Source organism: Gymnoscopelus microlampas, assembly GCF_963454915.1.
Source record: "Gymnoscopelus microlampas genome assembly, chromosome: 6".
Lineage (NCBI taxonomy): Eukaryota > Metazoa > Chordata > Actinopteri > Myctophiformes > Myctophidae > Gymnoscopelus > Gymnoscopelus microlampas.
The window spans coordinates 58,831,583-58,843,870 of record NC_139943.1 but is presented as its reverse complement, the minus strand read 5'-3'; the positions used below and the strand labels follow the sequence as shown (position 1 = coordinate 58,843,870).

At 40.4% G+C, this 12,288-nt stretch overlaps 1 protein-coding gene across 2 annotated transcripts in view; it reads right to left on the bottom strand.

Moving 5' to 3' along the window:
* The window catches only part of LOC311047696 (uncharacterized protein), a 79,336-nt gene that overhangs the window by 41,386 nt on the left and 25,662 nt on the right, over positions 1–12,288 (bottom strand). For both annotated transcript variants that reach the window (XM_084060496.1, XM_084060497.1), the window contains exons 18-27: positions 10,962–11,014; positions 9,564–9,673; positions 9,266–9,417; positions 8,357–8,495; positions 7,884–7,994; positions 6,745–6,921; positions 5,075–5,314; positions 4,188–4,344; positions 2,785–2,913; positions 1,112–1,259 (exon numbers count right to left, since the gene is read on the bottom strand). In XM_084060496.1, coding sequence (XP_083916622.1) covers positions 1,112–1,259; positions 2,785–2,913; positions 4,188–4,344; positions 5,075–5,314; positions 6,745–6,921; positions 7,884–7,994; positions 8,357–8,495; positions 9,266–9,417; positions 9,564–9,673; positions 10,962–11,014 — 1,416 coding nt within the window. The remainder of the gene's footprint in view (positions 1–1,111; positions 1,260–2,784; positions 2,914–4,187; positions 4,345–5,074; positions 5,315–6,744; positions 6,922–7,883; positions 7,995–8,356; positions 8,496–9,265; positions 9,418–9,563; positions 9,674–10,961; positions 11,015–12,288) is intronic.

Genomic DNA, 12,288 nt, shown 5'->3' with positions numbered 1-12,288 from the left:
CGACCGCGACCGGGCAAGGGGACCTATCGCAGTATCAAGAGTTCCACCACCAGGTTCTGGAATAGTTTTAACCCGGCTGCTGTCAGAATGCTGAATGAAGCATGAGCCCCTTTCCAGCAGCCTGACAATAGGCGGTACTGCCCAGCTGGCTGCAGACTTTTCTGGCTCTTCCTGAACACACCTGTGGATTATTATACCAGGAAATGACTTGGACTTATGAGGAATCATACCAGCGGAAAAAAACCCTTTAAGTGTACAGTTTGTGACAAAAGCTTTAGTCAATGCTAATCTTAAGAAACACATGTTGATACACACAGGAGAAAGGGCTTTAATTGTACTCTTTGTGGCAAAAGCTTTAGTCAATGCTAAAGATTACTTTTTGTTGCTCTCCTTCATGGAGCTACTTGCGGATTATACCAGGGTCAGTCCACCTTAGGTGAACACGCACTGACCCTCTGCACCTTAATCCCCATGTATAACGCACAATCTTTTTTTTTTTTTTTTATTTATTATTTTTTTTTTTTATTACTGCGCTCTTTTCTCTCTAAGCACCTTAGCGTCTATAAGTATATCATGCACAGTATACATACATTGCTGCTATGCTCAGGCACCTTAGTTTGTCTCTTATCTCAGGTACTTTGTAAATATGTAGATAACTTGTTTTTGGCCTTCTATTGTTCTCTGTTGATCTCCTTCCCACTTAACCCCCTACCCCTCTTCTTTTTCTCTCTCCCCACTCTTCTTTCTACGGAACTTAACGTTGCGATGGGAGTGTTGTACAAAAACGAATTTCACCCACTTTTTTACCTTGTAAACCTGTGATGTGACAATAAACCTGATTCTGATTCTGTAGAGATGCAGGAGGCAGAGGAGATAGCCATGGGCCAAGTTATTGTGGAACATCTTGCTTACATTATGTATTTACATTTCTGGTGTGAAATGGCACGAGGGACCCCAAAAAAGTCCCCCCCCCCAAAAACGAGCGGGCGGGCTTCGCTCGCACACATATTGTGCCCTTTTATGCTCCTTGAGCACCTGCCAGTGGTGTTTGCACGGCCCTGTGTGTAAGTATTTGTGTAGCCAGCGGCATGACTGTTTGTATGCAACATACCAGGTGTAGCAGTTCTTGGACGCCGTCTTGGCTCCGATGTCGTAATGGATTCCCTGGTTGTCGAAGCATCCACACTGTTCCCTGGACACACACTTCATAGCGTCCTCGTCAAAGTATGGCTCGCTGGGAGGACACTGAGGATAGCACCCTGGAAAACAGCACACAATTATTCACTGACATTAGGGAATGCCACGATATGAACATTTCATGTCGATATGAACGATATCGTGTGAGACCCTGGGATGAGGATCGCAGAGACCTACTGGCAACATGGGTGGAGCAGGTCACGTAAATATGGTGCCTGACCATGGAGGAAAAAGTACTATCATTTTGTTTTTTTTATCAATACTGTAATATAGAAGTACTCTGTTACAAGTAAAAGTCTAGAATTCAAAATGTAGTTGAGTAAAAGTACAAAAGTATTGGCATCAAAATGTACTTGAAGTACCAAAAGTAAAAGTACTCATTATGCAGAATGTCCCATTTCAAGTTCTCAAATGTATACAAGTCTTTAGAAAATAGCGGATCTACAAGCTCACAATGCGTTGCGATGTGAGCTTGTAGATCGTCTATTTTCAAATGGCTAATTTCAAATGTTTAATTTGTAATAATAATACAAATCTACAAAGTGACTAGTAACTAAAGTTTTCAAATAATTGTAGTGGAGTAAAAGTACAATATTTGCCACTGAGTAGAAGTACAAGTTTAGGAAATTGGAAATACTTAAGTAAAGTACAAATACCTCAAAATTGTACTGAAGTACAGTACTTGAGTAAATGTACTTAGTTACTTTCCACCACTGGTGCCTCACCATGGAGGGCTCTGAAATGGGAGCCAGTGCAAGGAGGCTAGAATGGGGCTCGTGTGACATGATCTCCTTGACCTGGTCAATAGCCTGGCGGCAGCATTCTGGACTAGTTGTAGGCGGTCCAAAGATGATTTAGAGCAGGTGTGGAGAGCATGGGTGGGCAACTTTGGTGATGTAGAGGGCCACTATATTTCCACACTCACTCCAGAGGGCCATATTGCATATACTGTCGGGCAGACACCTCTTCTCTCCGTATTTTAACTTTGTTCGTAAATGAATGCCGTACTTTGCCATTCCATATTGGGAATTAATTGGGTCCCTTCCTTACTTCCTTCACAGGTGTTACCAATGATACTAATTAAGGCTCTGTTCCATTTAGTGTGGCATAGTGGTTGTCTTATTTTCAAGGACCCCCATAACTCTCAGAGTTACACACCCACTATAGGGGGCCAAAATGGAGTGTTTCTAGTGAGCCAACATGCACGATATCAGCACCCTGACCAGAATGGAACAGAGCCTTCATTAGTATCATTGGTAAGACCTGTGAAGGAAGTAAGAAGAGGCCCGATTTCTTTCCAATATGGCTGCTGTGCATAGAGCCTATTGGAATCCCGAAAAATAAAATGTTTATTTAATTTCAAATGCATTTAGTTATACTTTTGTTAATTTTATGAACTTCAATACAAATACATTGGACATACAAAAGACAATAGAATATTAATACTAGTCGTTAAGCTACTAATATAGACTGAAGTAATCAAAGCGGGTCATGTTTACATGTTTGGAATTTTAACAATAATATATTGGTAACCCATTCCGATATCAACCTGATGCAAACGCATGGATGATCATTTCTACACCCTACCGTCCAGTGCAGTGATGAGGCTGGAACAGTTTCCTGATGGGTTCCTGCACGTCTTCATGCACGGCGCGCCACAAGGCTTGTAATGCCACTCACAACCACTAGGGTAGTTATAGTAGTCGCAGAAGATGGCTGTGAGGGAGCAGAGAGTGTGTTACTCCACAGGATATCTCACTATGATATGAAAGAATGTCAGTCCTTAAAGAGAGACTCAGTTAGTTACGTCAGTCTGTAAAAGTCCGGAATTCAAAATGTACTTGAGTAAAAGTACAACAGTATTGGCATCAAAATGTACTTAAAGTACCAAAAGTAAAAGTACTCATTATGCAGAATGTTCCATTTCAAGTTTTCAAATGTATAAAAACCTTTTGAAAATAGCAGTTGTACAAGCTCACAATGCGCCGCATCCCGACGCTTGTGCTTGTTGAGCTTGTAGATCGGCTATTTTCAAATTGCCAAAATGTGTATAAGGCTGGAGTGGTTAATATATGTTTTGTAATAATAATCAAAAAGTAAAAGTACAATATTTAACTCTGAGATGTAATGGAGTAGAAGTAAAGGTACTGACAATTGGATATACTCAAGTAAAGTACTACTGGGGGTCCGTAGTGGACTGTCACTACGGACCCCCAGCTGTGGCTCAAGACTGCGACTGCGGACCGGGCCTCTCCATGGAGCACGACCGTGGATTTCTACTACACTATACCACTATATTATATATATACTGTATATTATCTTAACATTCTTATACTATACCATTATATATTACATACACATTATTGCTGTACTATATTATACTATCATATATATTTTACACTATTATATATGCTACTATTGTTACTGTTACTACCTGCACTGTATCTCTTTCTGTCTCTCTCTCTCTCTCTCTCTCTCTCTCTCTCTCTCTCTCTCTCTCTCTCTCTCTCTCTCTCTCTCTCTCTCTCTCTCTCTCTCTCTCTCTCTCTCTCTCTCTCTCTCTCTCTCTCTCTCTCTCTCTCTCTCTCTCTCTCTCTCTCTCTCTCTCTCTCTCTCTCTCTCCTCTTTCCCCCGACACGGTCGAGGCAGAAGGCCGCCGCCCTAGAGCCTAGGGTCTGCCTGACGTTTCTACCAGTTAAGAGGGAGTTTTTCGTTGCCACTGTCGCAAAAATTACTTGTTCAGGGTGGGATTGTCGGGTCTCTTCTCTACATGTAAAGTGTCTTGAGACAACTTGTTGTGATTTGACACTTTAATAAAATTGAATTGAATTGAAGTAAAAATACCTCAAAATTGTACTTATGTACAGTACTTGAGTAAATATAAAATACTTGTTACTTTCCACCTGTTAGGATGTCATAATGTAAGTAAAATACAAAATGCAAACACATTCATATTCATGCATATTCAAGGTGTTGCTGGGCAGACTTACGGCAGACTTTGGGGGTCCTCCATTTGACGCAGGCCCCTGCCTCGTTGCAGGCCTTGGCGTACGCGGCCACGGCCGTGCAGAAACACTCGCAGTCTCCGCCCGAGTCGCACGCACACGAGTCTGTCACACAGGAGTCATAGTACGCTGCCGGATCCACCTGAAACACATAGAAAGATGGACGTGTTAACTGGACGTGTTAACTAGGGCATGGACCCCCATTTGATATGATGTAATAATAATAATAATAATAATGTATTATTATTTGTATATATATTTTTTATCTCTGGGACCCCAATCTACACTGTAAACTTTGATTTTTAAATTTAAGAGTGTACAAATGGAACCACATTGACTCATAAGGGTGCATTTGGTTCTTTTCAGACCAGTAATTTAGACACAAAGTAAATTGTATGCGTGTATGTGTATGTGTGTGTGTGTGTGTGTGTGTGTGTGTGTGTGTGTGTGTGTGTGTGTGTGTGTGTGTGTGTGTGTGTGTGTGTGTGTGTGTGTGTGTGTGTGTGTGTGTGTGTGTGTGTGTGTGTGTGTGCATATACATCAGTCTCATCAGAAAATGTACAATTGGAGTGTTAATGCTCTCTTCAAATTGTGTGATGCACTTAGAGTTTGCATTTCTGTAGCCATACATACGTTTTGAACTCATTATGATAAATGTATAATGCACGTACTGTACATTAATATGTAATATACAGTCGCGTCTCATGTTGTGGTGACATGTTGTTTCTGAACTCAAACGACTCAAGTCAAGACATAATGCATAACTCGTATACGTGTGTGTGTGTGTGTGTGTGTGTGTGTGTGTGTGTGTGTGTGTGTGTGTGTGTGTGTGCGGGCGTGCGTGTGTGCGTGCGTTGCTATCACAGTTTTACCATAGAGTGGCAGGCCTGGAAGGTGTCACTGTTGATGATGCTACACTGCTTCTGGGCCCAGGCTGCCCGGTAGGGATTGGCTGAGCAGGGGTTGCTGGTCAGCACGGCGTCGGGACAGGAAGCCGACACCTTCCAGCTGTTACCGAACGCCACGGCGTCCACCACGGTCTCTGAGCTACGCGTCGTGAAGTCATTCTTGCTGTTACCATCGTAGTTCCCACACAGACCGCACACCTGACCCTTTACCAAGGTAAAAAGATTATGAAATCCAGCATCCAAGTGGAACACTGCTATCCGATTATGGACCAGAGCTTATTGATTACTTATTGATTAAATTAGTTATTTTTTGATTAATATATCACTGTCCTACGTCGGAATGGGGAATAGATCTTCTGGACACAGCTTTCATCCACTATCAGTTTCCTCATCAGATGGTAATATTTATTAGGCTGTTGTGTGTGGCGTTCATGTGATCAATATACAGTAGAGTAGCCTACAGTAGACTATTAGCCTACAAATTAATACCGCGGAACGGACACTGAGGTGCGTCAGTCCCTCCGCAGTCTCATTAAGGCATGATAGCCTATTTTCATTATTACGTGACACTTTGGCTGAGATGGCCCGCTGGCAAACACACTGAGGGACCTTTTCAGCTCTAAATGCGACTCATAGCCTAGAAAATAAATAAAAAGCGGTGGAATCTATCTACATGTCTAAGCAATACATCGTTTGACATTTTTTTTTTTTTTTATATATATGTGTTGACAAATGTTGGGCACATATATATTTTATTTGAGGTTTGCCACTGTTGTAATAGATTTTGGCATGAAGAATAAAGCATTCTAAAGACATACGCACATTTCAGCCCTGGTACGCCAGCCTCGGGGCTGACCTGAGAACGTGCGCACCTGATGCACAAAACACAGACCAAAAAATCTTTATGCATCAGGTGGATATGTACGACTTGTCCTAAATGCCGGTACGTACAAAATATGGTCGCAAATCCCTTTATGCATCCGGCCCAATGTCTTTCTTGTTGTTGCATTTGACAGTAAATATATGGCTGAAGGCTGAAAAAAAGCACACAAAGCTTTTTTTTAAAGACCAAATTGGAAGATAGAAGGGTAAGTAATTTATCAGTGGTGTAAAGTAACTAAGTACATTTACTGAAGTACTTCAGTACAATCTTTACTTTACTGGAATATTTCCAATTTTCAATACTTTTACTTTTACTCCACTACATCTCAGAGGCACATATTGTACTTTTACTCCACTACAATTATTTGAAAACTTTAGTTACTATTTACTTTGCAGATATAAATTGTTATATTACAAAACATTAATTAACCATTTAGTCCCATGTTATACCTAGGCTATTTGAAAATAGCCGATCTATAAGCTCACAGTGTGACCTTGTAGATCTGCTATTTTCTATGTTGTACTTTTACTTTTGGTACTTTAAGTATATTTTGATGCCAATACTTTTGTACTTTTACTCAAGTCACAGTTTGAACACAGGCCTTTTACTTGTAACAGAGTATTTTCATGTTGTGGTATTGCTACTTTTACTTAAGTAAAATATTTGAGTACTTCTTCCACCACTGTCATTTATATAAAAATCACCCACGGTTTGAGAACCACTGCTATGAAGAGAAGACAGTGTTGTGTACCTGGTACTTGGGGCCGAGTTTGATGAAGAGGCTGGTTTTCTGGTCCCACATGAGCACCAGTCCAGGTTGGATGGTCAGAACCAGGTACATTCCCATCTTACGGATCTGAGATGGAAACATGTTGCTGCTTCCCTTCACCACCTTGTATCCTCCATCGGTCAGCTGGAACTCACTCGCCTGGAGGAGAGAGAGAGAGTTCACATTCAACGTCCATCACAATGTGTAGGTTGAAAAAGAAATGGGTTAAAGATAGTGTTGATTTTGACAGCAAATTTTGATTCAGTTTTAGTCATAGGCTTTTGAATCAAATTCCATATAGTTTTAGTCTTATTTTGGTCACCTGCATTTTTTAAAGTTTTTGGTTGACAATACTATATTGTCAACCAAATATATATTATATATTTAGCCACGTATTAAATCTACAGTTGATGTAGTCGACTAAAATGTATTTTGGTGGTGCATTGATGGCGTCATAATGGCTGATTTTGTACTTGGTTGCATGCTGAAAATAGCTGATCTACAAGCTCACAACGCATCTCAGCGCGACGCGTTGTGAGCTTGTAGATCTGCTATTTTCAGAGCGTAACCAAGTTTAAATGATTTGTCTTTTAGTTCTACTGGATCTCTTCTTCACTTGTCCCTCACTACCATTTTAGAATTTTAGCATAGCACTTTTCTTTTTTTTTCGTCAGTAAAAAAAGGTAGTCGAACATTTTTCGTTATAGTTTTAGTTGACGAAATCAACACTGTTTGCAGAACAGTGCTGGTATTGTAATTGATTTACGCCCCAAATATCAATAGCGGCCCCAAAAAAACCTGTATCATTCAGGTGCACTTTACATATGCTCAACCTTATCTTCATATTCGTCCGCACTAATGTTCATTATAAGATCACCATCTCTGTCTACTTATGCTTTGTCTCAGAGGAGTTCATAAATCTGCCTATCAGTGACATCATTGGAAGGCAGGTTTGGTAACTTAAAACAAAAAAAGTGTCCAACTTTATTTTGAATTTGTATTAAAGGTAGGGTACGTTTTCTTTTGGTTGAGCTTTTAAAAGTTAAGTGTTTGCTTCCTGAACCCTCTAGTATTACCCCTGCAGCTGTAATAGTGTGAGTTGTCATAAGTTATATTTTTACCCCCAGGAAGATCTTGATGGACTTGGAGCAGGTGGTTCCTGTGGTTCCACAGGGAACGTTCTCAGTGATCACCCTGAAGCTCCCACTGGCCTGCTGACTGCCACAGTAGTCCTGAGGCAGAACATTAGAAAACATTAGGGATCATTAGGGAACATGAGGGTACATTAGTGAACATTGAGGAACATTAAGGAACATTAAAGAACATTACAGAACATTACAGAACATTAAGGAACATTATAGAACATTGCGGAACATTAAAGAACATTACAGAACATTATAGAACATTAAGGAACATTAACCCATTCAGACATGAGGCTGATTCAAAAAAATGTCTTCTACAACAGTTTAAAAAAAACCTATGTTTCTATATCAATGGTGCTCAAAACCTTTTCATGTTGATTGTTGATTGTATCTTCGTTCATGTCAGTGTGTGCACCTGTGTATTCACAGTGTGTGTGTGCTTGTGTGTGTACCTGCAGCAGTGTGTATTCACACATCCCGTTGAACTCGAACCTCTTGTCGTCAAACGTGATGTAGTGCCCGTCGCCGTAGATTCCACAGGTGGCGTCACACTGGTTGTTGGTGCACGTGAACTTCTGGCCTCGGCAAGAACTGGAGAAAAACAACACCGAGATAATGGCGATTTAGCGGAAGCTTTAGAGCGGCAGCAGATGGGAACGAAAATCTTTGATTGACGTCATTTCCGTATCCGGGTGTGCTACAATGAAATGTGTCACTGCGAGAGAGAAAAAAAAAAAGACCACTTCGCGTAGGCTACGCGATTGGCACGCTGCGGCTTTATTTAGGTTTGCGTAGATTTACGCGATTGGCATGCAATGTTTTAAAGTACCAAAAGTAAAAATACTCATCATGCAGAATGTCCCATTGAAAATGGGAAATACTCCAGTAAAGTAAAAAATCCTTAAAAGTGTACTGAAGTACAGGTTTACACCACTGGCAATAATTCATTCATACGTTGTCCGTAACAGTGATTCTAACCTGTGGTCCGAGGCTTGTAAGGGTAAGGCTTGCAGTGCTTGTTCACAGTGGGCCCCCAAATAATTGGCAAACACTTTGATTTGAATGATAATATAAATGCACTATTAGAAAGAATAGAAAGTTAAAAAACGTTGTGGTTTTCTTTTAAACCTTGAAAAATGTTGGTAGGTGTGTCTGTCTGTCTGTCTGTCTGTCTGTCTGTCTGTCTGTCTGTCTGTCTGTCTGTCTGTCTGTCTGTCTGTCTGTCTGTCTGTCTGTCTGTGTGTGTGTGTGTGTGTGTGTGTGTGTGTGTGTGTGTGTGTGTGTGTGTGTGTGTGTGTGTGTGTGTGTGTGTGTGTGTGTGTGTGTGTGTGTGTGTGTGTGTGTGTATTACAGAGACATACCAGGTGTTACATCCTACAGTCAGAGTCTCTCCAGGTTGGTAGGTCTTTCCGTTGTGCACACAGGGGCAGGTGGTCTCTGTAATGCAGCCTCCCTTCCCATCGGACACCAGCCCACTGGGACATATGCAGCCTGACGAGCAGCCTGTACTCACCTGTGGAAACACACAGCACAGCACTTACTATTTATGTATTCATTCATTCATTTTACTTTAGAGTAGTCAATTATTTTACCCCTTTTGTCCCCCCCCCAATCGTTAAGGCCAATTGCGTGTGTGTGTGTGTGCGTGTGTGTACTTACACAGTTCATGTCCAGAGTGTTACAGCTCTTCTGACATTCGGTTCCAGTGGCACCAGGAGCAGCGGTGGAGCAGTCAAAGTAAACCATGGGAGATGTACATGTTCTCACATCTGTACACCAAATACAACCACCACATCCATTACAACCAGCATGAGCTATGTTCTCACATCTATGCACCAAATACAACCACCACATCCATTACAACCAGAATGAGCTATGTTCTCACATTTATACACCAAATACAACCACCACATCCACTTCTACTCCCCCCTGAGGTCCTCGAACCCCACTTTGAGAACGACTGACACTGTGACTTACCATGAAACACTTGACAATTGCCACCAGGCAACCAACAATATATAGACTTCAATTTCAACACTTTAATCTATCTTTTTGGCAATCCTACATGTAAGAAAATAGTGTTTCAATGGTCAAAATTAAGTCAGGTTCACCCTCATCAAAGTTAACATTAATAGCAGCTTAAACCAGTGGTTCTCAAACTTTTTCATGTCAAGGACCCCCAAAATGACAATATGTATTCGGCCATGGACCCCTATCTCGAAACGTTGTTTCAGGGACCCCCAGAAGCAAAGATTTGAGTTACAAATGTTCGCTTTCAAAAATACATATTGAAAGCTTTTCACAAATTTTCACCTGCTCAACCCTATTATGATCAATTCATCGATACGATCAATAACACAGAACTGGATCAGGTGGAGTGTTTGCAGATGATAATTATATTAGAGTTGTTGGAGCTGGACTAGGTGGTCTGCCTGAAGCAGTGGTGGAAAGTAACTAAGTACACTTACTTAAGTACTGTACTTAAGTACAATTTTGAGATATTTGTACTTTACTTGAGTATTTCCAATTTCCAGTACTTTTACTTCTACTCCACTACATCTCGGATCCAAATATTGTACTCACTCCACTACAATTATTTGAAAACTTTAGTTACTAGTTACTTTTCAGATATACATTATTGTAAGTCGCTTTGGATAAAAGCGTCTGCTAAATGACTGTAATGTAATGTAATGTAATGTAATGTAATATTATGAAACATAGATAGGCTATTTGAAAATAGCCCATCTATAAGTCCACAGCGTGTCGCATTGCGACGCGTTGTGAGCTTGTAGATCGGCTATTTTCAAACAGTTTAGTACTTTTACTTTTGGTACTTCCAGTACATTTTGATGCCAATACTTTTGTACTTTTAAGTATTTTTTTTATTCTGAACTTTTATTTGTAACAGAGTATTTCTATAATGCAGTTTTGGTACTTTTACTTAAGTAAAGAATTTGAGTACTTTTTCCAACACTGGCCTGAAGTACTGCAGTGCTTGCTGCATGTATTGGAGTATGCACCTAGTGTACCATTGTTATGTTGCAAAACCTACTGTACCTTCTATGGGGTTGGTCCTGCCGTGACATTTGAGAACTCCTGCTCTGCAGATGCTGTAAGAAAATGTATAGGAATGAGCTGACTTGGTGAATGATCAATCTTTAGCAGTGGTGTAAAGTAACTAAGTACATGTACTCAAGTATTGTAGGCTACTTAAGTACAATTTGTATGTACTTTTACTTTACTGGAGTACTTCCAATTTCCTGTACTTTTACTTCTACTCTACTAGTTACTTTGTAGATTGGTATCTTTATTACAAAACAAACATGCATTAATCACTTAACTTAACACTTAACTCACAACGTGTCCCTTTGCGACGCATCGTGAGCTTGTAGATCTGCTATTTTCAAAAGATTTCTATACATTTGAACACTTGTGAAATGGGACATTCTGCATAATAAGTACTTTCTACTTTTGGCACTTTAAGTACATTTTGATACCAATACTTTTGTACTTTTACTTTTGGATCCAGTGGAACCTTTGTTCCTTTTTTCCACACAACCTTTGTTCCACCTTTGGACCCCAACTGTAGACCCACTGGTGTAACAGAGTGTTTCCAGTCGGCCAACATGCACAATATCAGCACCCTGACTCTGTTTGACCAGAATGGAGCAGAGCCTTCATTAGTATCATTGGTAAAACCTGTGAATGTCTTCATAATATGGCTGCTGTGAATAGAGCCTATTGGCTATTTTCTGCTAAGATTGTTTGTGTAGCCCATGGGATACCTTTTTATGTTTTTTAATTTGTTTTATTTCGTAAATCAGTGCCCCACAGCACACAAGCTCACATTTATTTATTTAGTGTAGCCCATGAGAATACAGTCAAGTAAAAATATTATCGGCTATTTTTACATATCCTAGGTAGTATAAAATGGGGCTAAAGTAGTTAATTTATGTTTTATAATGTAATCATTTATATCTGATTACTTGTAACTAACGTTTTCAAATAATCGTAGTGGAGTAGTTGTTGTGGGCCAGCAATGTTCGGAATTCGCCAATCACGATGGAATTGGAAAAATCGGACGGAACCATCTTGATCACTTGACTATAGAGATAATATGTACCGATTTGCATGATGTTTGGACAAAATGTGTTGGAGTAATATAAAAAAGAGAAGAGTTGCAAAAATCTGCCTCCTGGTGGCGCTATAATAGGGCAATGTTAGAAGGGTGGCATTTGTTCCTCAACGAAGTGCGAATGTGTGTCAAAGTTTTACCGCAATCGGACGCTGGGTTCATGGCCTCCTGGTGACGCTATAACAGGCCCATGTGAACATTTTAGGTCAGAGGTTCTTAATTGGCATCCAGGGAGTGTGTGTGCACAGT